The sequence below is a fragment of the Sinocyclocheilus anshuiensis genome, unplaced genomic scaffold (genome assembly GCF_001515605.1).
Source record: "Sinocyclocheilus anshuiensis isolate Anshui unplaced genomic scaffold, SAMN03320099.WGS_v1.1 scaffold821, whole genome shotgun sequence".
In the NCBI taxonomy this organism is placed as follows: Eukaryota; Metazoa; Chordata; class Actinopteri; order Cypriniformes; family Cyprinidae; genus Sinocyclocheilus; species Sinocyclocheilus anshuiensis.
In genome coordinates this window covers 273,992-301,879 of record NW_015558606.1, presented here as the reverse complement: position 1 = coordinate 301,879, position 27,888 = coordinate 273,992, and the positions used below count along the sequence as shown (strand labels likewise).

At 36.9% G+C, this 27,888-nt stretch overlaps 1 protein-coding gene across 1 annotated transcript; it reads right to left on the bottom strand.

The window, feature by feature from the left end:
- LOC107680216 (phosphatidylinositol 3-kinase regulatory subunit beta-like) lies at positions 1–26,967 on the bottom strand. Its single transcript, XM_016476014.1, has 13 exons — positions 26,685–26,967; positions 21,263–21,972; positions 10,847–10,939; positions 10,087–10,275; positions 9,101–9,206; positions 8,908–9,006; positions 8,564–8,744; positions 4,808–4,933; positions 4,580–4,722; positions 4,264–4,440; positions 3,305–3,376; positions 2,627–2,800; positions 1–1,123 (listed from the first exon to the last, which is right to left on the bottom strand). Exons 2-13 carry the CDS (start codon positions 21,585–21,587, stop codon positions 934–936), a joined length of 1,875 nt encoding a protein of 624 aa, XP_016331500.1. The 5' UTR covers positions 21,588–21,972; positions 26,685–26,967; the 3' UTR covers positions 1–933.
- Positions 26,968–27,888: the final 921 nt, after the last annotated feature.

The window sequence follows — 27,888 nt, the reverse complement described above, 5'->3', positions numbered from 1 at the left end:
ACACCAAATACACAAAATAATGTTCTTTTTAGCAACGTCATATGACCCCTTTAAATCACAAGAGGGTTTTCCGTACCATTTTTGCTTGTGCAGGTTGAATAACCTTTCTAAGCGAGTGGAAGCTCCTGTGCATGTTGTTGCTTTGGGATCACCTTTGTTCTGCTCTGGATCTCAACAGTTCTCTATAGCTATGCATCATTCTCACGTTACAAGAGTCAAATATTAAAGCACCAGGAAGCACCAATACCAGCCCACAGAAACCATTAAGATGCCAGACTTCCAACTCTGTGGTGTAATATCTCAAAGAAAAGCACATAATTGTTGATGGCTATTTATTCTGACCATGACGACTAGCTTTAAAGTCGCAGAATAGAAGCTAAAAGGACTTCAGTGTCCCTCGAACATGTCTGATATAATAATAATTAAAAAAAAAGGTTTGTTTCACATCTTCTATAGGACAACTCACATAAAGAGGAATCTATTCATATGGTTGGCAGAAGTGAACTACCAAACAATTACACAGTGACATAACAGCTAAAAGATTGATTATCAACAGCTGCAACTTTCGGTTAATTCCTCATATCATCTCGTCCCTGGCCCGTGTCCTCATCGAAAATATCCAGGACTACGACACTAGTTCGAGCTTTCATGGAATAATATGACACTTTCCTCTCCTCACTTTCCTCTCTCTTGTGTTGGGACAACAATTACAGAGTAGCTGTGATTTTACCGTAATTACTGCAGCTGACTTTGACTGATACGGAAAAAAACTATGGGCTTACAAAAAAAGCCATACGTTTACTTACGATAATATACTGTGCTTATCTGTTCTCTACGATAAACATAAAAGTTTGGTGTTAGTATAGCTTGCTCTGTATAATGTGCTTAATCATGCTTTATATGTGTGTCCTGGGCCGTCTCGTGTGGCGGTGCTCATCTAGGCTGCTGTGTGAGGACCGGGTAGGCCAGGGTTACATTCAGTGAGTCGTTGTGCTGGACCAGAGAGGTGTGTTTGTAGTGCAGGACCAAGTCTTTCAAGGAACCGTAAAGGTTGTAGGGCTCAGCAAATCCAAAACCTGTGGCCGTCTTGTAAACCACACAATGTTTGATCTCTCCATCCATGCTGTTGGAAAAGAAGAGAATGTCAGGCCACAGCTCGAGAAGAGAACTGTGAAGAATTGGACGATTCCAGTTCCAAGTTCCTCTTAACACTTCTAGTTCTAGTCTAGTCTTTCAGTACTTTTAAGGAATCAATATTTAGAAAAAAAGAAATGTTATAGTTTCAAGACCTTTTTTAAGACCTGCACAAAAAAATTTATACTATATGTCCATTTAGAACAAACCATTAGAATCTCAAAAGAAAAGATGTATCTAAGATTATTTTATTTAATTAAACAGGCTGCGCCACACATTCAACTGCAAAACAGGGTAACTGCATGTTTAAAATACTTACGACTTGTTTTATTCAAAATATCCATATATGTATTGAAATTGGTTTGTACTAATATATCAATATACATTAGAGGTTGATCCATATTGAATTTTGCCAATAATGTTTAAAGAATAAAAAGGCAATAAAAACTAGTAACTGAAACCAGTAAAATCTAAATACTGAATGTGTTAAATAATATTTTTAGTCTTTCCTTCCCGTGATGGGGCGGCCCAGAGAAAAGCTACAAGAGTTTATGCTTAATTAAAATGCCAGATACAGTTTACTGTGTAACCAAAACACCAATAATATCCTAAAAAAAGATGCAAGTCTTTCAATTATAAACAAGCCTAAAATGCAAAGGGACTCTTACTTTGGAATGTCTATTTTCTACTTATTACTATTTATTAGCTGCTCATTCAAAAAGGTGAGGGAAATAAAATATGCGCTCTTTCAACCATCTACAACATATTATAATATAAGCATCATGAAGTAAACATTGTAGTAATTCATCAAGACCATAAGCAATCGCTTGGCACAAATGCACAGTAATCATTGTTTGTGAACTGTTCTGAAAGTGTCAGCCTATAGAATGTGCATTCTGACTTTGAAATGTGCAGCTCTCACATTTATTTAAGCCTTTTGAAGTTGAATAATCACATGAGAACATATCGTGATTCCTGTTTTTCAATCCCCAAATTTAACCTCTTAAAATGATAAAGTTATTTTACCATTTAAGATATTTCAGACGTTTTATGGCCTTCAATTTGATCAAACTGACTTTTTTTAAAGGACCAGCGGAAATACATTTAAAACATTCCATGCAAATTGTGCATTTATACACACTCTTTAATGTCTTTTTAGAGACTGTATGTAATCCAATAATATTAAACAATAAGACAAAGAAATCACAAACTGGACCACAAGTCTTTTTTTTTGGGAGTCGGACTATACAGGATGTATGGTTTCTGAATTAGTAAAAGGAACCGATTCATTAGAATTGTTTGTTTTGTTATGGGATTACACTGGTTACGCTGAATGTTTTGCGCTCTAGATTCGGTGTTACGATTTGATTATCAATGCCATTCGGTTCCATTATTTTTTTAAAAAGGAACCGGTTCTGAATAAGATGCAAACTATAGCTGCAGCAAATGTGATGCTAGATGTGGTGAATATGGAAGTGCTTCAGTAACTCACACTACAGAGCAGGCGAAAGAGCCCTTCTGGGTCTGGCTCTCTCTGATGAGGAAGGTGCCCTCTCGTTTGCCTCTCAGGAGATCCTCCGCCTGTGTGCGCTTGATGTCCCCAAAGTACCAGGTACACTCGTCATGATGTGCTTGATCGTCATCGTCATCCAACAGAGAATACAAGCTGAAAGGAATGATTACTGGGGTTTTTTCTATATTTGATGTACCTGCCCAAAATATCATGATTTTGTTTTATTAATGACATTGCATTGTGCAATAAGATATATTATTTAACATTCCTGCTTGCTGTTTATTGAATTTTTTATGCCATGTCATCACCAATGTCTATTTTTGTGGTAAAAACAGTAGTTTAACATACAAAGACAAACAATAAACAAATCCACTATTACATCTCTATAAAATGCAATGTAAGATTTTTCAATTTAATATTTGACATGATTTCAACATTGTTTTGTGGTAAAACCTTTTTTTTTATTTGAGTACTTTTGTCTAATGATTTTAAAAGCAGACAGTCAGTCCATGTTTAAATGTTCAAAATCTAATGTTAAGTCAAGTTCAGGGAGTTCTGTGGGTATCCCAAAAGGACCAATGGACCTGGGTCTGGCTTCATACAAATTCAGATTTCTATTTGAAAACATTATCTAAGGACAAACTGAACAGAACTTACTCCTCTGATTCGTTCTTTATACCCAGCCATTCGTTGATCTTCCTTTGTTTGGTGCCTTTCTGAGTCAACCATCTGCAAAGACATTATCAGTGCTTTTAACATCGGCAATGGTTACCTGTGAATAAATACCCAGAGTGCAGTTTCCTAACACGCTTTGCTGAATCTACAGCATCACAACAAAATAAATTATATTGTGAGCTTGCAGTTACGCCTGCATACCACAAAATAATGTCAAGACAAAATGTTTTTATATAGCGTTGTCTTTACTGGCTTCACTCAACAGTGAGAAAACTTGACTAGCATAGTCCAGTTCACAAACAAATAACTTTTAAGAGCCAGATCTTGTAATTAATCACTCAAACAAACTTACAAATTCACAGGTTTAATCAGTCTGGTGAATCTATACTACCGTTCATAAATTTGGAGTCGGTATGTTTTTTTGGTTGTTGAAAGAATTAATTTTATTTATCAAGGGTTCATTAAATAGATCATATGTCGCAGAATTTTTTTGTAACATTATAAATGTCTTGTACTCCATTAAATGGTGTTCTTTTGAACTTCCCATTCATCAAAGAATCCTAAAAAATGCATCATGGTTTCCACAAAAATATTAGACAGCACAACTGTTTTTGACATTGATAATAATAAGAAATGTTTCTTGTGCACCAAATCGGCATATTAGAATGATTTCTAAAAGGATCATGTGACACTGAAGATTGGAGTAATGGCTGCTGAAAATTCAGCTTTGCCATTACAGGAATAAATACATTAAAACAAAAAGTATTTTAAAATGCAATAACATGGTTGCTCATATGACAACACATTTGCAACACATCAGTTTTGTAAATAAATATATTTTAATTTAAATAAAAAAATGTTACATTATAAAGTGAATTGTTTATACGGAATAAACAATTCATGGAAATATTATAGTATACATATATTGGAGGTGTTCTTACACAAGATATTGGTCCCTTATCTTCCTCAGCTGTATGAGGTCTGGTTTCAAGCTGTTCATCCTCTTGTCTATCTCTCGATTGTCTGTGGCTTGTCGCTTCAAGTCCAGTTCCAACTTACTCTTGCTGTCATGTATCTCTGTCACTCTGGATTTCAGCTTCTCAGAGTTGCTCTGAATTCTGAATAGACAGTAAAAAAAGGTTTCCCACTTATATATATAAGCCAAAACATGACTCCCGATTCAAATTAACGCCAAGGAGTTATGGGACACATCTTTTGCATTATAGTGGTCTGATGTGTAATGAAAAACAAAAGTACCTCTCAATCTCCTTGTCGTTGCCTTCTCGGCGATACTTCTCAATGCTTTCTCTGCTGAGGCGCTCCTGGGTTTCACACTGCTCCTCAAAGATCTTTATGGTCTCATTAAAGGCCTCTATGGCTGTTCGTTTCATCTGCAGCTTCTGAGAGAGATCGTACAGACCATCTCCGTTAGTGACTGTTAATTAGATCCAAATGCATAGGCAGGAGAGATGAAATGCAACCTACTTGTGATGTGCGTGTGTATTCTTCATACAGTACATCATATTCACGACTCTTCTCCTGATACTGCTCGTGATAAACCTTCAGCTGCTCTCCTACTGCCTCGACACTGTCCTCTTTCACCACCTGATCCTGCAGAGCACAAGATGTGTTCACAAGCCTTATTCACCCCAAAATGAAAATTCATTATTTACTCATCCTCAAGTTGACTAGAGATATGCAAGAGATATGCAAAACTGTATTTCTGTCATGACAACTCGCGGAGGGATTGGCATGGTAATGTACATGGCAATGTTAATGTATTTGGTCTTGACGGAATAGATCTGCTACACTGCTGCTGCTGCTGTTGCGGCAGAGCAAGTACCGAGACTTGCTACTGCCAATACAGCCACAACATGCTGCTGTGAGCGTGTAATAAACATTGCTGCTGCAAATATAGCATACATGAAATAACCCCAATATAGCATACATGAATCACCTCGTAGCAGATCTATACAGGTGGAGCTGGGGAAGGTGGAGGGTTTCTGAAGCAAGCTGCAACTGCTACGGCAAGCACTAGTCATATATTTGAATGTTGAGCAGCGAGCTCATTGGCTACCGATACAGGAGAGAACCAATCAGCTGTGCCATGTGATGATGTCAATAGGTTAGATTGAGTTAGACCTATCGGACTGCGCCATCTAGAGTTTCATGCCAGAACTCTGTATTAGGGCTGTGCGATTAATCGGAATCATCATAAAAATCGGGAGTACGTGTGAACTTGGCACAACAAATCTAGTTCAACATCTGAGGCAACACCACAAAGAGCTCTATGACCAATTAATGGCAAAAAAATCCCTGGACACGGGATTTATAATTTTTTTTCTGCTATAGAGACATTTTGTTGCACCTTTACTTAGTTATTATTTTGCCTTATGTCACGTTATAGCTTTTTGATAAAGCTCTAATTGGTTTTCTTTTGGAAATATGTTTCAAATTCACACTGAATGCATTTATGACTGTAAAGCATGTCTGTGTGTGTCAAAATCGTGATTAAAATCGAAATCGCAAAATTGATCAAAGAAATTGTGATCGTTTTTTTTTGTTCGTATCGCACAGCCCTACTCTGTATATATCTTAAATTGACTATTCGGTGGATTGCTTGAGCAACTGGTCGACTAATCGGTCTTGCAGAAGTTTAAGGACCCAATTCACTCTCGACAAAGTTGTTCTTTGTTATTTGTTACTAGTTAAAAAAAAAGTAATACATTATACAGTATTCTATTGCGTAATCGTCATGGATCAATGGCAGTTCGACAGTGTTTAACATCTGACACAAAGTTTCTGAAAATGTTGTGCTGGTGAGCTGTTTCAAACCACCGAAACAACCTCTAAAACACCTTTGTTTTGGCCAGAGCTAACGCTACGTTTATGTCATCCAGTGGAACTCTCATGTACGTGCATACAACAGTTAGCGATAGCTAGAGATTACTGTTTATAAAGTTTTAAATATGGATATTTTTCTTACACAAACGCATCGCTTCACTTCAGAAGGCCTTTATTAACCCCCCAGAGCCGTGTGGAGTACCTTTTATTTTGAACGCACTTTATTTTGTTTCAAAATCCCCGACTACCATTCACTGCCATTATAAAGCTTGGAAGAGCCAGGACAATTTTTAATATAACTCCTATTGTATTCGTCTGAAAGAAGAAAGTCATATACACCTAGGATGGTTTGAGGGTGAGTAAATCATGGGGTCTTTTTTATTTTTGGGTGAACTATCCCTTTAAGAAGTTTTTTTTTTTTTTTTTTAAGTTTGTGCTTTTACTGTGTTTTTGGACATTGAAAGTCAGTCTATAGGTATAGGTTGACGTTAACTCTGATTTGGTGACCTGGTTCATCCAGCTTACTAAAAAGAGCCGGTTCAAAAGAATGATTTGTTCATGAAGGCAATGAATTACAAGTAATAATGTTGTAATGTTCAGTTTCATTAGGAGCCACCAGTATTAATTATGTGTTGCTTTTTTTGACTGTGACTGTAGCCATTGACTTGCATGTTATGAATCACCAAGGACCAACCCTGCTAACACACGACATAACAGTTACGTAATGTATTGGTACTTTTTGGTAATTTCATGACTTACCAATTGACAACGTAACTACGACGTTGCATGTCCGTAATTTCATTAACATCAAATTACTAACTCACAACGTCAACAGTACGTCCTCCTAACATTGTAAGCTTACCAAGGACGTTCCAGATACGTAATCTATTCATAATATATTGGTCATTTCATGACTTACTGGTAATGTAACTGCAACGTTGCGGGGACGTAATTTCATTACCATCATTTACACATTCTTTATATGCTCTTATTACCAAAAATTGCTATTTGAAACGTGTTATTAGACACAAGATTTAAATTTCCCTTAAGATAATGCGCCTGACACTTCTCTCTGTTTCTCATCAGTTATATCAAAACAGTTCAACAACTGCGTCAGATTGGTTAAGTAACATTACCCACAGTCTACTTTAAGTACTTTTTGTTAATATACCTCTGTGATTATGGTATCTTTCCTTAATTATCTGAAATGTCTCCTAGCAAATGTTGCTAGCATAGCATATCTGTTTATAATGATGTTGAACACGGAACGTCCTGAATGCTGTATTTCCTATGTTTTTATTAATAATTTGGGTGTATTTTATTGTTCATATTTGTGCATTTTTGGAAACAAATGACCTGAATTAATTTTGTGTCTGTATTCATCATTCACAGCTGTTGAAACAGCCTTTAAATTAGTTTGGGGACATAAATGTGACCCTGGAGCACAAAACCAGTCTTAAGTCGCTGGGGTATATTTGTAGCAATAGCCAAAAATACATTGTAAGGGTCAAAATTATAGATTTTTTTAATGCCAAAAATCATTAGGATATTAAGTAAAGATCATGTTCCATGAAGATATTTTGTAAATTTCTTACTGTAAATATATCAAAACTTCATTTTTGATTAGTAATATGCATTGCTAAGAACTTCATCTGGACAACTTTAAAGGCGATTTTCTCAATATTTAGATTTTTTGCACCCTCAGATTCCAGATTTTCAAATAGTTGTATCTCGGCCAAATATTGTCCTATCCTAACAAACCATACATCAATGGAAAGCTTATTTATTCGGTTTTCAGATGATGTATAAATTCATATTTCTTAAGACTGGTTTTGTGGTCCAGGATCACAAATTATGTTAAACTTCTGCATGTCCACCCATAGAAAATAAATAATTGTAAAAAACCAACTCATTACCAGCACACAACTATTGATCCACAATGTTACAAAGTTACGATGTAACTTTGGTCACCAGATTACGTCGCAGTTACGTAACAGTTATGTATTTTTGTTAGCTGGGATGGTTTTCGCTAAACATCTCACCTGAGGGTGAGTAAATTAAGAGCATTTTTTTTATATTTTGGGTGAACTATCCCTTTAAGGGGCATTTACATTAAAATACATCATTGGGTTCAAAAACAGCTAGATGAAGGGAATGAGAGTGGATGCAGAAGTCTCAAGACATTTTGATGATTTTTTTATTTTTTTTGTTTTGGACACTGAAAGTTTGTGATCACTATGATCTGTCATTGTATGGAAAAAAGTTCCATGTGAAGATTCTTAAAAAAATCATTTTGGTATATAAGGGTGAGTAAATAAAGACAAATACTTCATTTTTTTCATGAACTACCACTATAACAGACTGTGCCATCAGTTTGATCAGAATGGAGGATCATACCTGCTGATATTTAGACACAGGGAAGAGCAGGCGAGTGTCCAGCTTGGCGTTGTATTGGGCCAGCGACTCATGCTGGTAGTGGTTGATGAGCTCCACCACAGAGAGAAAAGTAAGAGGCTCTGAGAAGCCATACTTCCCCCCGCGGTGAAAAATCTTGATCAGTTTGTTATTGCCTCCTTTCCTGGAATAAACAACACAAGGCTTTGATCATGTCTTGTCTCCGTTAGAAATTTCTCTTGGTAATGATGCATATCAAACGAATGATACAGCAGCACACCTACGCAAAGTATTCATCTCCTATTAGATATCACACGAACCACTGTTTGGTCTGAGGAGGCGCTCACCTGAGGGTCAAGGTATACTCTCCCTGCACTTTGCTTGATGCGTCCCGCACCAGGAACGTACCATCAGGAGTGTCTCTCAACTTCTCATTCACCTCCTCTCTAAAACCACGGGCATCAAATACAGATTCATCATATACAGAAATGTGTGACAATCTTAATTACAGCCGTATAGGTAATTTTGTCAGTGATTTACCTTGAAATGTCGCCCCAGTACCATTCAGCTTCACTCAGTAAGTTGTTGTTTCCATTGGTCACAGATGAGGCCATGGCTTTGGCTTTGGGCGGTTTAGGAGGGAGAGCTGGATAAACAAGGCAAATAAGATACAAATATTTATGATTAAAATAAATACATTTTTATTTATCCCCACACGACTGGGGCCAACATTTGCTTTCACGACTTTCATGCTTCGTCACCATAGAAACGTGCAATGTTATATTACAGGCACAGTGTCTCTGGAGCAACCTGTCTTGCTCAAGGGTGTAATGGTGATCGCTCAGGGATCAGCCCTGCAACCTTTCAGTTACTAGCCTGGATATTAAACAAAAACATGAAGTTTTCACTTCTGTAGTAGAGTTTAAGTCTACACTACAGGGAAGATACAGCTTTTTTGGTCAGATAGACTGACTGACCAACAGACAGACAGAGATAGACCGACCGACCGACAGATAGATGATAGACAGACAGACAGACCGACAGACAGATAGATGATAGACAGACAGACAGACAGACTGACTGACAGACAGATAGACAGATAGATGATAGACAGACAGACAGACAGACAGATAGAGATAGACCGACCGACAGACAGGATAGATAGATAGATGACAGACAGACAGATAGACAGATAGATAGATGACAGACAGATAGACAGATAGATAGATAGATGACAGATAGATAGATAGAAGACAGACAGATAGATAGAAGACAGACAGATAGAAGACAGATAGACAGATAGATAGATAGAAGACAGACAGATAGACAGATGACAGATAGATAGATAGAAGACAGACAGACAGATAGATGACAGATAGATAGATGATAGATAGATAGATGACAGATAGATAGATAGATAGATGGATAGATAGATGACAGATAGATAGATAGATAGATAGATAGATATTTAAGCAATGTATGCAAGCTGATATCTAGACTAAAATGAGCAGAACAGAAAGACTTACAGCTACTAAGAATAACACACAAAACATTAAAACAATCAAAATCAAAAAGACAGCCAACTGTCTTCTCCTGCACAGGAAGTGCATACCTATGTGGCAAAGGATGAGAACTGCGATTAAACTTACCAGCAGGGCTCTGTCTGTCAGAGGCTGAAGCAGTGGATGTCCTGTATAGTGTCCTGGAGTCCAGACCTAGCACAAAATTGAGGCATTAGCTCATCTCTCAAAAATAGATCTTCCATGCCAGCTTGGATTAGAGGAGCAGTTACATCTAAACATTAAATGTAAAAGCCCAGAGATATAAATATATCCAGTCACGCTATCGGGAGAACTGGGAAAACAGCCCAGCTGAATCCCTGAGCCTCGCTTTAGTCTGTGAAGAAGTGAGAAGACGGCTTCAGTCGAGCCAGACTATCTGAGCGTCGCTCAGTCTCTCGCTCAAGGGAGAAAGAAAGGGATGGCTTACAGTGAAAGAGGAAATCTGGATGTTAATAACTGCCATATGGTCTAATAAGAAACATTTCACACCTCGGGTTTCAATATTATTTTCAATGTGGAAATATCTATTCAAAAATAAAATCAATTTAAAAAATAGATCATTTCAATGTGTTTATATTTTCGTTCTTTCTTGTGGCTGGAGGCGCTCTGCAGGGATTCCTGCTCGCTCTGGATTTGCGCTCCGTATCATGTGTCAGGCTCTCTAACAAACAAACCACAAACAATAAAGCCCTTTACATGACATTCAGTGACACAAAAGTATTACCTGTCCGCTCAATTGCTTCGACCAACTTCATAAGATTAGGAGCAGTTGTTTCCGGGTGTGTGAACTGTTTGGTCAAGTCCAGGACTGGAGCAACTGAAACGGCAGAGAGAGAAAAGAAAAAGACAATTTCCCTCAAACCTCTGCTCATAACAACTACAAAAATATATCATTCTCTGAACTTTTGGTACAAATAAGAGTGTCCAAGATAGAAAAGGAAAAGCCTTTCAAAAACTATTATACTATTTTCAACAGAAGTTTAAATTAAATTACATAAACGTGGTGTAAACATCAAGTAAAAGGTGGTAACATTTTTCTTACACCTTGATTACGTGTGAATTTATACACCTTAGTTAATATAACTGACATTTAAGTTTTTAAATATATTTTGAAAGAAGTCTGTTTTAAGAAATATATCGTGATATAAATTTTGGCCATATCGTCCAGCCCTATTTTACATTAAGCCAAAAATATTCGGTTTTGGGGAATCACAGCACACATGACATTTTACAACTTGCAACAAACTTTTGCTTTGTGATAAAAAGCTCAAATTATCTGATATTTTAAGAGACTTATTGACTTTGACAGTCATGAGGGTCTGCAGGGGTCCCCTCTCTGACATCACTTCCTGTTGTTTGTTTAATTTTCCTGCTTTTTGTCTACACAACATAGCTTTGATTGGGCAGACAAATGTTTTTCAAATATTAATAAGTAGCTAAGAATGTTGTTGTTTTTTTCCTAGGAAATAATACAAGATTATGCCAAACTATCTAATATGGTTTTCTTTTCATAAGGTTTTATCTTCAATATGATAACAGGACAGTTGTATCACTGTTTTTTAGAAATTATCACAACTAATTTTAATTCAAAAATTAAAAGCATGTTCATTATATAAGAAGTGTATTCAATTCACTGTGAATGATTTGCATATTTAATGCATTTCTAATTACAATTATCACAATAGATTCAGACCAAAAAAAAAGAGCATAATGTTATTAGGATACCATAGGATTACATTTATTTTCTAAATGAAATGAGTGCCCTATATAATGTAAAATCCAAATCTGAAGTAAAATGTTTCTTAACACCAGCATTTACTCTGGCACTCTTCATTCTCATTTTTGAATTGTGGTTTGCAAGACTGCAGCCTTCTCTACCTACTGTTGTGACTCACTGTCCCGAGGCCAATTTTTTAAATTTGACTTTGACTTGCCTGTTACCTTTTTTAAATATAGTGCTAAATGTGCAGTCCTTCGTGGAATACTAAAGCTGCCAAAAGCAGCAACTGTCTAGCGCAGAAGGCTGTTGACGTGATGTAATGAGAAGGCTCTTCTATAAAATCGGGGTATTTTTGCACCTCAGAGCCAGTGCTGAACTCAACGCAGGCCACGTCTCTGTCTTAGGTAGAGTGATGACTTTGGGATGTATATTTGCATATGGTTTCTTGCTTGTTCTATTGGTTAAAACCCTTTGAAGACCTCTTGCATTCATATAAAACACTTAAACCAAAATATCTAAGTAGACGTTTGAACGCATTACAAAATTACATAGTAAAAGATAATAGGAAAAACTAAATGGATGGAGTTACACAAAGAAAACAAAGAAAAAAAATGTCTATCATACAAAAGCTTTTTACTGGTGAAAAAAACCTATGAACGTTTCCTCCTGTCTTATTCCACCCCTTCTAGAGCAAGAGCTGTCTTGGTCCTTTGCGTGAGTGGAGCACAATAAACGATTTAATCAAAAATCCTGAACAAGCAAAACCCCACTGGCCATGTGCCAGACCCTCCTTTTCAGGCCCACCACAAAGAGGCCAGAGCTTGGCTGCCTTCGCCTCCTGGCAGTGCAAGGCTAAACCACGTCTGATTATTAATTTTGGAGTTCAGACGAAGTGCCATGTCAGCACATTCCACTTTTCCACTGCACGTTAAACATGGAACTTTGCTCGCTTTTCCCTCTTACGGACATGAAGCCTGCCTCTTCCGCCCTCAATTGTTCCTCATCTCGCACATTTAACATGACACGGACGTGAATCCATGTTTTACTCTTAATCCATGTTATATCTTTGCTTTCCTGGGGACGCATTACAGAAACTTCCTAACTTAATTCTTGAATTAAAAGTTCTTTTATAAAACGGATAGTTCCGGTCCTTGATTCTGATTGGTTGACCAGCTCGAAGCTGTTGTAAATTAAGGCCTGTTCACACCAAGGACGATAACTATAAAGATAACGATAAAGATACAGTTCTAAAAATCGTTCCCAATATTAAAGATTAGCAGAGTACACACCACAACTATAACGATAAAGACAAAGAGAAACGATATCGTTGGAATCACTTTCGGAATGATTTTTCTCCAGCTGATGAACGATAAAAAATTGACAGCCAATCAGAATCCATCCTGCTGTAACGAGCTCAAGAATTTAAAGCGGCAGACGTGTGTGCGCTTAGAATAAACAGACCATATCGTTCACTGGTGTGGATGCTAATATCGTTATCTTTATAGTTATCGTTCTTGGTGTGAACGGGGCTTTACTGCTCGGCAACCACTTTGTTGGAACCACAACTGTTTCTGAGGAACTACATTGTTTGGTGGAAGAATACTGTTTTTATTTATATCATTACACTTTATTTGTTCTGTTTTATTCTGTGAAACCTTACTACGTATATGGAATAACAGTTTTATAAAAGCAATAAGCCCCATGAAGCCGTGGTTTACAGTGACTTTATAACAGCTAAGGGGGTTTTAGGCACTCCACTTCGCGTCGTGCCTAACAACGCTTTATTTGCTGTGAAATTACCATGGTTACTAAACAAATAGGAAAGGGTTAGGTTGTTTCTGTAATACAGCAAAATTAAAAAGAACAAAATTAAGCTTATTTTATTTGCAACTTTAGACTAAGATTTCTTTGTCAAGTACACATTTAAAAGACTGTTTTACACATACTGACATTCATACTTTCAATTATGCATGATTATAATTCATCAGTCTCTATTGACAACACATTTGAACCATGGACAGAATTAATTTTCTGTACATTGTCTGGTTGTCTTCATAGGTGACATCATGACACCATTGTTTTTGTCCGGATCTATTTATTTATTCAGAAATACATTATAAATGCAATTTAAACAATGACTTTAAAACACCTCGTCTAGTGACCTTTTTGTTTAATTTCAGGATTAAAATTAATTTCATTTTCATTTGAGGGGCATCTCCAAAATGTCCAAGAGATTGTTTAACTAGGCAAAAATGTCTAGAAAGTGATTTGTCCTTATCTCATAATGAAGAAAACAAATTTGATGTAATTTTTTTAATTAAAAGAATGAAAGCCATGAAATGAAAAGTAGTTTCACATGCGTTTTAAACAAAACATTTTAAAAGCAGTTTCCTTTTCTTTATCGTGGACACTCTTGTTGGTCATTGACAAATGACTGCTTTCTCTACAGGGTGGTCACTGATAACAAAATATAAAAAACAACCTAAATATATTCCTTCACTAATAAACAAACTAAACTATAGCTGCAAACTCACTGGCACAAACACTCAAACGCTCAGCAGGGGTTTTTGTGCAAAATACTGCTTTTAGGAAAAACAGCTGTGGCCCTCCAGTCATTGTTGGTTTTTGGAGAGAGAACCAACTAATCATTACCCAATTATAGTCGTCTTGGTAGTCTGCATTCTGGCTGGCCTGCAACTGAATGTGCCCTGGGAAAAAAAACAACTGCAACAACTAATGATATGATTACTGCAACAGCTTGCTTTATTCGGCTGTCACTTCTTCACGGCTACTGTCAAGGCAAATTCGATCATATCTGTGCTTATATGGTAGGCTAACAAAAGTAAGCAACTTTTCTTCTGTTGTTTATCATTTTATCCCTGCTGAATTTAAGTTAAACAACAGCCTACCTTTTGGTAGGCCACACCGCACGACTTTGCAGTTGTACTTGTGTGTGCTCGACTTGCGCTCTGATGTGTTCATTAACTTTGATTTGGCATTGCTCTACTAATGGAAAATGATGTCTTTGTACTCTGAGAATATGATTATGTAAGACAACTTTCACCTACATTGCTTTGTGCAGTTCAGTAATCTGGACACCTTATTCATAGCTAACCGAAGGCCTAGCCCATTTCCTTTCACTGGAGCTCTAAACCTCTCAACATATTTTAATCTCAATGCAGTGCAAACGGTATTAAGAAACACAACACACAAAAGCCGCAACTACAAGAGACAGTCTTATATAGCTCAAGTTTCTTTTTGTTGAGAATTATCGGCTTCGGGCCTGACAGGCTTTCTGCACTGACGGAGTGCAACAGAAGACAGAAACGAAAAAGGGGAAAAAAAAATCAGAATTTTGATAAGACTAAAATATTAAAAAAATATATCTAATGTATACTACCATTCAAAAGTTTGGGGTCAGTAAGATTTTTTAATGTTTTTGAAGGAACCATCTTGCATTAAAGCACTTAAAGTTAACCTTTCAAACACTAATAATTTAATTACACCATTAAATGTTTTGCAAATCTCAAAATAAACATCCATTTTCCACACTGTACATTATGTTGTAATGCCTAAATTCACTTGTATTTTAAACAATTAATTTTAGTTTTCAAACATCAATAAAACAGATTGTAAAAAAAAAAAAAAAAAAGCCACATAACATTACATTTACCTCAGGAAAGCAATTCAATGTCCATAAATTTGTTAATCAAATACACAAAAAAATATATATAATTGTGTTACATTTGTAAATATGCACTATACACTATGTTACATTTGTAAATATGCACTATATTACATATTTATTGTATTGTTATTTAACCCATTAGTGATGTCTTATTTTATGTATGTTTGAATAAATCTGTCAAATTTCTGATGTTTTTCTGACAGCTACTGTTTAAATTTGAACAATTAACGGATGGATTGATTTTAGTCTTTAGTATTTTACTTTTCATTTAAAGAAAATACAGAATTTAATTATATACCCTTTTATTGGTTATTGGCTATAACATGAAAATGAACATCAGCTTATCAATATTAGCCAGAATAGTAATATCCGTTCATCCCTAGTGGGCATCATTCCCAAATTTCTACTCCCAGTTAGGGCTGAATAATTAATCGAAATAAAATTGATCACAACATGACCTAGAGTGTTTATTAAACCTAAATTATTCTTGAATTTTGTCCGTCACAATAAAATGCATAATGTGCTGATAAAGCCTGTTGTACAGTCCAAGTAACAATATGCCTAGTATTTAAACAGGCCAAAGCATCATGGGAAAGATTCAGCCTTTAATACAGGCTGAGATCGGAGGCCTTAACTAGCCCTCGACTAATTCTGTGAAAGAAAGTTCAGGGTAAGGAGCCGGGGGGAAATTTAAGGGGCCTTCTCTTTCTGAGAATTTTAGTGAGTGGATTGTTTATAGCTGCCTGGAGACAGTATCAGAAGAGTCTGTGAAACAGGGGAGGAGGAACAGGCGGAGACTGAAGAAATGCCAAGCCATGGTTCACTTCAGCAAGCTGTAAAACTGAGGCCAGGAAAAGAAAAGGGAAAAAAAAAAGAGAGGGAGAACTTCTGCCACAGGCTGCGAAACACAACCAAGTTCGACTTTGTGCACCATTTCTGTGAGGATAGTGTTGGTAGATTTTGATTAAATCACATGAAATGTCTCTCTCAGTGAATGAGAGCACTTAGAGATAAAAAGAGTAACAGCTATGTTCATAATTATATGGGCTGATATTTCCAAAGCTACGATCATTTTCACATTTTCTTTACAGATGCTTTTCTGCCATATTAACGTTAGCAAACACAAAGAGTGCACTATCAATTACTCCAGCTGGAGGAAAACAGATAAAAAAAATAAAAAATCAAGTGCTAGATCCAAGCCATGAGCTTTCAGTATAAATGCTGTCTGGTTTATTAGTAGACATCTGTAGTCACCTGACAGATTTGAAGAGTGTGTCTTATGTAGGGTGTCTTAAGTTGGAAGTTTGGGAGGTCAGTCAACATGTCTGGATCTAGATGAGTGACGGAGTCTTTCATACACTGCAGGTCGAGAGTTAGTAGACCAATTATTGCCTATAAAGTAGGACTGGGGTGACAATATCGATATAAATTTATCCTAATTTTGATGAACCAATATTAATTCTTAAATCCCAAGAATCGATCTTTTAGTTTATGCTGTTTTCAGTTGAAGCACTATCAAAACTTAATATTATTAATGCTAAACATTATTTAGCACCTCACATCCAATAATCACAATAAGCTTTATTACTTTTGATATGAAACAAAGACTAAGCTTTCAAATTCTGTAAGATTTATCATTAAAATTCAAACAATGAATACCGTTTTAGCACTCTTTAATGTGGCGTGATAGATCACTGTAGCCACCTCAGTTCAAGCAGTAGCACGAAGCGCATGTGTCCAATCTCTTCCTCTTTACTACTAGTTATAGCACAAAATAATCAAACGAACACCAGAAATTATGTTAAAAGAAACAATACAACTTACTGAAATGTATCATGTCTCATGTAATTGGTTAGTCAATGTTTCAACCGCAGAAAGACCTCCAATAAACAGCTTGCAAACAAAATGTCATGTAACTTTACATTTATCTCAGAAAATCCATTTCATGTCCATAGCTTTTTAGCCACCTAGGAAAAATAACTCTATAAGAGCATTCTGCTAAATATATGCACACATACAGTATATATTACACATACACATATATAACATATTCACTGTATTTTTACTTAAATGGTTAGTGATGTTTTATTTATTGTATGTTTGAATAATTCAAGTTTTTCTGACAGCCACTTGTTAAATATTTATATTTCAACAATGAACTGGAGTAGAAACATAATTATTTCATAAAACTGAAAAAAATTGCCTTATGTGCAATTAAAAAGTTTGTATACATCTCAGTTTTTGAGTGTTTATTAGGGCTGGGCGATATGAGCAAAAATTCATATCTCTGTATTTTTTGGCTGATTTGTGATATACGGTATACATCTCAGTATTTTTGTTTTTGTATTTAAAAAATCTGTATTTAATATATACATATATATACAGTGGGTACGGAAAGTATTCAGAGTTTAAAATTCTACATGTCACATTTATTGTCCAACTACAAATATTTCAGCGAAATGTATATTTTAGTCAGAATTATTGCGCTCCTAATTGAGCTCTGTCTGTTTGGCAGCGCATGCGCGCAGCGGCGCTCATTCACTGAAGTCTGTGAAGTTTAGCGGAGAATCCCAAAGAAGAAGGCTCATGCACTTCTGACAGAAAATGGAAATATTTCCATGGCTTTCTAGCATTTACAGATGGAGAATATACCTGTGAAATGCAAGTAATGCATTCAGGACGACAGCACATCTCAAACACATTAAACAGCGCGAGTAGCCTAGTGTCTCTATCAGCGGCACATGCAGCCTTTCTGTCAGAGCATATGACGGGCCAAGCGAAATGAAAATATAAACTATGTCTTACCAGTTTTTAAAGGCCTTAATATGAAGCTTGTCACATGTTTAGAACAAATTGAATTATGCACTTTCTCCGCAGCAGCTCAGTCTGTGTCCTCCGCTATATTTTTAGATGCGCTCGTATCAAACTACTGTATATCGATATAAATGGTATTGCCTCATATCGTAACGCTTATAAAGAAAATATCAATATATCGTACAAACTCGATATACCATCCCACCCAAAGTGTTCATTATATCTAAAAAATAAATAGCATTAGACTTTAATAGTTTGGATTCTGCTGTTAATTTTAACATTTAATATTGACAGGGATCCATGTAGAGTTCAGAGCTTTAGTTGAGAGAATTTTTTTAAGAAAAAATGACATGTAATGTACCTGTATATATCCAAATGAACTGAAACAGAATTTAACTGAGTCAAGAGCTTTTGATCCAGAATTGAAATAAATCCTGAAATCTGAAATCAATACCCAGCCCTACCTAAAGTAATACTTTAGAAAAAAAAGTTGTGCTGCTACCATTTTATCCTTAAAGGGGTCATATACAATGTTCCCTCTAAGCCTGTGTTATACTTTCCGCATGAGCAATTCGGACGCGTACACGGACAGCACGGACGCGGACTACTTGTATTTATACTTCCGAAAGCATACGCTGATGGTCCGCTCTGCGGACGTGTTCCATACATGCGTAGTAGATCGGCTTGAACAATAAACAAACATGTGAACAAAGAATTGCCCACAGTTATTGCACATCTGGCTGTCTTTATATTGTTTTATCGACAGATTGTACAGGTTCGAGTAGCAACGGGCTTCTTCACACAGCCTGCGCATGCGCAGTAGCCTACTGACCGCGCGTACTTGTTTTCATTTACATTTGAAAAAATGTAGCTATTCTAAGGTGAATAAACTACAACTATGAATCATACCGTTGATTCTGTTACAGACCGACTCCATCTGAATCCTTCTCTATCCCTATCGTGTTGCAAATATATATATTTAAGAATAAGTATAGAAGTGTTTTTTGTTAAGTGTTAATTTAAAACCCAGCAAGCATAAAATAATGTAACCCTTATTCCAACATTCAGACCAGTTTCTGGTACAGAACAGTTTCCCCTCACAATCTATTTATAACATAAAACTATGAATAGAAAAAATTGTTTTTGAACTTTATTGAGCACAAATATTATGTAAGCAGTTGAGCTGAAGTGAAGATTTATTGAACAACCAAATAATGAGTTTTAAGCCCAAGAATATATGCAATATGTTAATATTTTATAAATAAGTTTAATGTTCATTATATTATTAAAGATAACCAATTACATAGATCTCAAAATATGAATGATTAATAAAACTCTTAAAAGCATTTCTTATTAACTTAATATTACAAAGGAAGAACGGTAGAACTGAAAATGTAGGCCTAATTACCTTTATTAATCATGTCTAGATTCTTAATTTTAAGAGCATAATGATTTCGATCTTCCTCTTTTTTTTCAATGCTACATTCTCAATGCAAATCCATTTAAGCAGCAGGCAAATGTATAGGCATGTAGGTCAATTCCCTACATCTACATAAGAAAAGCAGAGAGAATTATGTAAGTTAGTCGATTAAACTAGTAGCAACTTAATTTTAGAAAGAAGTCACTAAAGCAACACTGATGAGCAACTTTTGACCAATGAGTTACCAACACCTGTCCAGTGTCCAATCGTTTATGACTGAATAACATATTTTGACAATTATTTTACAGATTTTTAGCCAAAAAAAGTTGAATACAACTAGATTTTATTACTTTTCCATGACTTTTGAGGTCCTGGAAATCAGGATAAAAAAAATAAAATAAAAATCTGGAGATTTTTTTCCATGATAATTGTAACCCTGTTCATGTTTCTAGGCCTAGATGGAATCTGTGCCTGCAGAACTCCAGATTTCCACACAATGGGAATACCCATCATTCACAATTCTACACATTTCGTGCCCCTTGCATTTTAAAACAATCAACACAGAATTCCATAGATTGTCCTTGGTCTGGATATAACTCGAAAGCAGCATCTAAATTGTGTGTATCTGGTCCTGTAATTCAACACTTCAAAGTACACCAAAACTTCTCTTGCGTTCTCTTTTTAGTCAGTGAGCATCACAAACTGAATATGACAACTTCTTTTTAGTGTGCACTGCAGTGCTGGGGAAGTTTAACTGTCCAAAAAAGGGACACAAAGGAGACATTGAAGCAAAAATCACCTGATGGGAGTGGGAATGTGCAGATGAAGCTGAAAGCCCTACCTGATACATTTAACTCTCCAGATTGGCCTGGGGAACTGCCAGGCCTCCAAACATACTATAATTTACTGCTTCCTGAGGGCATAAAACGAGGAGGAGAAAGAGCTCGGGGAAAGTGCCAGAGAAATACAGGAGCAAAGACAGTTTAGGGAAAGAGACACTAAATAACTAAGAGGGTACAAGGTAGCATCTACATAGATGATTTTGCTGCGCTCTTAAAAATAAAGGTTCCAACAGGAGTTTTTCACAGCAATGCCATGGAATCCATTTTAGGTTACCCAAAGAACCTTTATTTGAACAGTTCTTAAAAGAACTGATTTTTCTTTGGTTTAATAATCTGAAGAACCTTTTTACACTGTAAAGAACCTTTTGTGGAATGGAAAAAAAATCTTACACAAGCAAAATCTCTAATGATTCAACACCTAACTGATTTCATTGTAGAAGAAGCCTGCTGTCAACAGCAAATTCCCTCTTTTCCTTCAACAAAAAAGGAAAAAGAAAAAAATCTTTATTACGAGATGTTTATTATGAGAGGTCTGAGGCCTGATTCAACAAGCATAGCAGTCAGTCCCCAAAACAAAACAGGTTATGACAGCTCTTTAGCACAGATTAAGCAGGTTAGTCATTGGTCATCATCACAGTAAAAGCAGCCAGTCTTACCCTGCGAGGAGGCTGTTGGCTCAGGTCTGGGAACAGCAGGAAGCGCTCTCTGAGAACGAGGCTGGCAGGACGGCACTGACATTTTCAAAGGTCCCACATACTGCACATATGTCCCTGGAAAGTTTCCCCTCTGTTTAGTTCTCTCGTTAAAGCCCAAGATCCAGCCGAGGCATTCTGGGTGTTGCTTGTCTCCCTCTTTAAAGCCCTGTGACAGCAGAGATGCTTTGTCGACCGTCAGGATATCACCAGGCTCAAGGTCAATGTCATCCTCCCAGTCTTTACAGTAGGAGTACAGAGACCTGTACTGGAAGCCATCGGCAGCCATTTTCAGAGTATGGAATGACAATCACCCCAGGCAAAAGAACGTCGGACTGGGGATGAAACTTTGCGAGGGTATGATTGATGTCGTACCGTGGGACGTTTAGTTAAAAGTTAAGCACTTCTAACCGGAGCTCATAAACAGGCATGCGCGGTAGCAACGGCTTAGACCTGGCCGGTGTTGGCCGAACAGGCCACTTTTCTCAGCTTGAACCCGCGGTTCAACCAAATGATGGAACAGAGGGAATGCAGCATGCTCATTCAGCCACCGGAAAAGAAATAAAGAATGAAGTCCTTCACAGATTTATTTCGCCAAATCAGCTGATGTCGTCTTATAGCAGGTTGCTCAACATTCCCTCGAAAGATGTGATCCTCCCAGTATAACGTGATGACTGTATGGAGGAAAAAAAGACATAAGTACACTAAGAGCAAAATACTCACACAAAGGCTTTCTAAAAGAATAATAATAAAATAATCGCAATAACTTAATCAATACGTTTACAGTCAAGCTACAGCAAGGCTTTTACATAGACCAGACAGTCCAAGTATACATGACAGAATGCGTAATAAAATATTCAAAGCATTAAATACACGTCGTGCAACACCTCTGTCTCTCATAGAAAATGCACAATGCCGAGGCAAAATGTAGTCTGATTAAACATGCTGGACAAAGACTAGGTCTGTAAATCCGACTTCACAAAAAACAGAAACAGAAGTTTTTTAATTTTTCAAAAAAAGACACATTTTTGTAATAATCTGACTGAAATCAAATTTTTAAATTGCATATAAATGCACTAAACTTGATGCACCTCATACATGCGTCATATAATGGTCACAGTAAGTCATTCGTAAGACCAGGTGACTAATTTTTCAACACCATTATCTTAAAGCAAACTAAACCCAAGAAACAAGCTTCTGCACCTACCTTGAAAAAATTAAGCCAGAAATATCAAGTCCGCTAAGGTCGCAGTACGTCAACAAATATTTCAATTTCAGCAAATAGCCAAAAAGATAACTGCCTCAAATTTGACAAAGATGTTCACAGTTGTTTGTGGGAATAGCATTCCTGAATGAGCGCAGGTCGCTTAAGTTTTAAAATAATCCAATATGAAGTCCATTCTTGCCTAAGAATCCAATTATTACAGTATGCAGTTGATTTTGTTTAAGCATATTTGCAATATGCATCACTTATATGACGGAATGGCAAAACGTATAATTTTTTCATGCGCATGCACACATTCGAACCAGGGGCTTATGCTCATATACAAATGAAGTGGCATTTTAAAGGTTTGCCGACCCCGAGGAAAGATCGCAATCTAATAAACAACGTCAAAGTGTTCGCAGGCATCACAGGGTAACACTCACCCCACTTTGACCAGGCGCACTAGGGTCTCAGTCCGACATCCTCTGTGTGGAGAAGAGAGGTGCAAGCACAGACACGTGGCACTGACATACCCAACCACAGCCCGCAATCCTCACACCACCGAAACACCCCCTCCGAAATACGTCATCCCTCTTTCCGCCTTTTCATCATTATAACTAAAGCATTTCATGTAATGCTACTGGACTGTATGACAGAGTTCATTCAGGAAAAACGAAAAAGTTAAATCCGAGTCCGAGTGCTAAAGCTAAAAGTTCTGCTGAGAGAAATCCTCATCTTTACAGTCAAGCACACAGCTTAAACTGCAGGACGGCTGCAGACGGATTCGTACGCATCCTTTCCTCCCTTTTATTCAGTCTGAGCAGAGCAGTTTGCAAAACACTGTGACCAAGGCAGAGCACAAAATAATTAATGAATTGAGGCAGGAAACTCACTGTTGCTACAGAAGGGAAAAGGTAATCCTGGATTCCTATTGGGCAGCATATGGCCATGTGCTCAAGAATCACCAGAGAAGCTGGGGCAAATCAAGCAAACGGTCTAATATTAGAAAATGTATCTAGGCAGTGATCAAACCCTAAACCTTTAAACTACACTGCTTTTCTGCAGGGGATAACTTCTTTTTTTTTGCTCATTATAGGCATATGTTTATGCCTGTATGACATGTTTTAAGTATTCTGAATGAGAGACAACCAATGCAAAATCTAAATATTTGTTGGATGAGGCTTGTCTAATCAGGCCTATGACACATTACTAGGATCATTCAAACGCAGGGGAAAAGGACTGGATTCTGGAGTTCTACTGAGAAAACAGGATCAGGATTCTCTGTCATACTGTGCATGTCTTCAGCCTCAGGCTACCAAGGTAGGAGTTTTAATTCGTCCACGAGACCAGTCTAAGATTTAAGAAAGTAGGACAGTCACAGTATTTTGCAAATGTGCGTTGAGGAGGAAAACGATGAGCCTGTCTGGGTACGGAAAGCTTATGCAATATTTTTTCCTCTCTCATTTCATTGGCCGAAGTACCCTGACTAATGCCCATGAGTCTAGTGACAGACAGTGTTCTCCAAACAATAGATCCTTTTAAAGCTTGGAGTGTGCAGGACTGAAGGAACGGCATACAGAACATAGCCTCATGATATATTGCATGCAATTTTTCAGATAAGGAAAATGTTGCTCATTAAAGTTAAAGTGTGTCCTTTTATTTTAAAATACTTTCTAAAGGTAATGTGCAGTCAAATACAAGTAAGCCATTAGCATGTTCATTCTCATGAAAAATGTAAACACTGTAGTGCTTTCAAAACATTGCTCTGTTTGTTTGAGCATCCTGACCGGCCCAACACAGCAACATTGGCTCATCCAATGGTGTGAGTCTGGGGCAGGACTACTCGCTTGTCCATTAAAGGATTAGTTCACTTCCAGAATAAAAATGTCCTGATAATTTACTCACCCCAGTGTCATCCAAGATGTTCATGCCTTTCTGTCTTCAGTCACAAAGAAATTAAGGATTTTGAGGAAAACATTCCAGGATTTTTCTCCATATAATAAGACTTTAACAGTGGCCAACGGGCTAATGGTCCAAACTGCAGTTTGCCTAACTTTTTATTTATCTTAGAAAATGAAAGATTGTTTCACTAGATAAGACCCTTATTCCTCGGCTGGGATCATGTAGAGCCCTTTGAAGCTGCATTGAAACTGCAATTTGGCCCATCAAACTGTTGGCCACCATTGAAGGTGAAAAATTGAAGGGGGTCTGAATACTTTCCGTACCCACTGTATATGGAGGAAAAACCTGGAATGTTTTCTTTGGGACTGAAGACAGAAAGACATGAGCATACCTTACATTTCTTAATTATTATTTTCATGTTGACAAGATGTTTCCACCTATAATTTTGATTTGATTTTTTTCCCCAGTGTTACATAAAGGGGTCATAGGATGCCCATTTTCCACAAGTTGATATGATTCTTTGGGGACTTAATGAAAAAGCTGTAACATAGTTTGGTTAAAATTTCTCAATGGTAGTATAAAAAACAACTTTTTTTTACCCTGTCAAAAACAGCTCTTTTCAGATCAAGTAATTTTTGTAGCATTTCCCTTGTTTTATTAGGAAAGGCGATTTGCAAAGATTCATTACAAAACATTATCCTCACTTCTTCTGTAGATGAGGCTGGATCATGAATGATTCGCGCGAACATAGACGCATTTAGGCAGATGGGGGGAGCATTCCCTTCAGAAACAAATGTAATTCACTGCGAGTTCAGCGGCTCAGATGTCGGGAGTAAATGATGACTGCTGTTCATTATTACATCCAACAACAGAACACCTCAATTGCTTAGGAGTCATTATTGTCTACATCTGCTCCGGAGGTGAAACAATGGTGGACTTAAAAAAAGGAGCGAGTGGATTTTTATCATTATAGGGTGTTTGTGTACACACACTGCCAACACACATTTCAGTTCAAACAACTTGTAAAAGTGCATGTAGCATCCTATGACCCCTTTAAATTTTTTAGTATTTTAGTAATCTAAAGTCAAGATGAAACAAAAGTAGCAACAGATCTTTCATGTTGTGAGGTACATCCGAGTGTAACAAATAATTTAAAAAGAAGGGGACTTTGTTACTATCAGTCGGTTATTAGTTGGATTTTGAGGGGGGAAAAAGAAACATATTCATGGATAAATAATTTACAAGGTGCGGTCACATTAGCAAAATTTAGGCGAAATTTCACAGGCAAAGAAGGTCCAGGTCCATGTCCATTATCAATAGTGTAGCAATGCATTACAGATTTCCAAGCTAATCAGTTTTATATTGGTAAACACGGCAAATTCGCGTTCAAAGTTTTACTAACTTGAATCCATCCAATGCGAAATATTTAGCCTCGAAAATCCAGATTGCGCGTATTCCTATTCAAATAACTGCATTTCGTCGTACATATGGCCGCAAATTTATAACTATGACTTGCATTCACAAAATAGCTAGGGTGAATTTTCATTTTAATTTCAAGCTGACTTTGAACTGAAATGTACCATTTGGTATATTTCTTCTTCGCTTAGCTAAAGCAAGCTTAACTAGGCGCGACGAATAGACTAAACGACAGTGGAACGGAGCGACAGAGATTTGCCGTCCCGGCTGAGGCTCCACTCCGGGGTTTCCATTCCCCACTCTTGGTACAATCCTGAGAATAACTCGCTCCGAGACAAGAACAGTGAAAAATCCTTGTGTTGTTATACTGAACTAATCAACACTACCATCACTAAAATGAGCTAGAACTGCTGTATAATGTAGAACAGAGACGTCGAATATAAGCAGTGACTGACAAATAGGCGCTTCAAATTCAGAACGGTCTAAATCATATTTAAAAAGTTCAGTTTGTGGCATAAATACTTCAGCAAGTGCTCGAGTCATTGTCACGCGCTGAAGCTCTTGCAGGGTGTTAACTGTATCTGCTGCCTTGATCAGACAAGGCGAACATGCTTCTGCATCATGCAAACCTAACGCATATCGGTCTGCACATTTCTGTCGCCCACTAAATTCGCGATTTAGTCGAAAATTTGCAAAGAAATAAACCGTTGCCTTATCGTTAGAAGCAAACAAGCCTACATATCGTATGCTGTAACAGTACACTTCGTGTCCTTTCCACCATTTTCCCCCATTTGGAGGCTGCTAGCTAGCCGTCCTGTTTAGTAGAGTACAGTAACGCAATGTGCAAAACTTGGGAAAACTTACCCGTGGCAAGTCGTTGCAAAAGCTTTGACGGTTTTCTTTCGCGCGTGCGAATAAATGTGCGATCCTAACACTCGGCCGGACTCAGGTTTTTAACTCCCATCTAGTCCCTCAGCAGAGTACAGGATTGATTTCTTTTTCCTCTTCATTCCGCACGAAGCTTTTCAAATTGCCGAACTGCCATTTTCCAGCACAGCACGCAGCGGGCAGTACTGCTTGAGAACTAGTGAAAGCGGGACGGAAAATAGCGGAATGAGCCGAAAACGTCCGAAAGAGCAAATCTCGGTTAACACTGAAGCGTTCATCATTCTTGCACTCCATATTTCGCCATCCCTCTGTGGTTAGGCGAGGTAGTGCAAAATAAAACAGTTCATAAAAAACGTAGACCTACAAGTGATTAAAAAAAACAAAAACAAAAAACCTCTCAAATTACGCTATTTTTCTAATTTGACAATTTGTTTGATCGTTTATCAGAGTACTGGCACATTTAACTAATTTAACTATTTCAAACATCAGCATTATTTTAAGCAGCAGGCCAATGGTATTAAAACATTCCTGTGATATAACTCCGCAATATATAAAATGGATTGAAATATTCAAAAGTTTGGATTCAGTCATTTTATTTTAAAGAAATCAATGGTTTTATGCATTAAATTGATTTAAAGTGACAAAGAATTTTACATTGTTACAATAAACTTCTATTTCTGATAAATGCTGTTCTTTTGAACTTTCTATTGATCAACGAATACAAAAAAAATCAATCAGTGTATTAGCATGATTTCTGAAGGATCACGTGACACTGAATACTGGATTAATGACTGATATTTCAACTTCGTCATCACAGGAGTTTTTTATTTTTTTATTTGAAATATATTTAAATATAGTTATTTTAATTTACAATAATATTCCACAATATTACTATTTTTAATCATAAAAATAAATGCAGCTTTGGTTAGCATAAACTTCATTTAATTAAAAAAAAAAAATCATACAGACCCCGAATCCTTTAGTCATATGATGCGATTTCAAGTTTTCCTTTCTCTTTGGAGTGTTACAAGCTGATTGTGCATAGATAAGATCCCTGAAGTTGCAAAGACTAAAGTCTCAAATCCAAAGAGATATTCTTTATCAAAGTTAAGACTCTGCCACGCCCCCCTAAAATGGCTCGTTCTAACACGCCCCCACATATCTACCTCACTATGTGGAA

Coding starts and splice junctions, on each gene's coding strand:
- LOC107680216 (XM_016476014.1), bottom strand. CDS start 21,587: ATGGCTGCCGATGGCTTCCAGTACAGGTCTCTGTACTCCTACTGTAAA. Junction 10,276..10,846: donor CGAAGCAATTGAGCGGACAG/GTAATACTTTTG, acceptor ATTTTGTGCTAG/GTCTGGACTCCAGGACACTA. Junction 1,124..2,626: donor TCTTTCGCCTGCTCTGTAGT/GTGAGTTACTGA, acceptor CTTTTCCAACAG/CATGGATGGAGAGATCAAAC.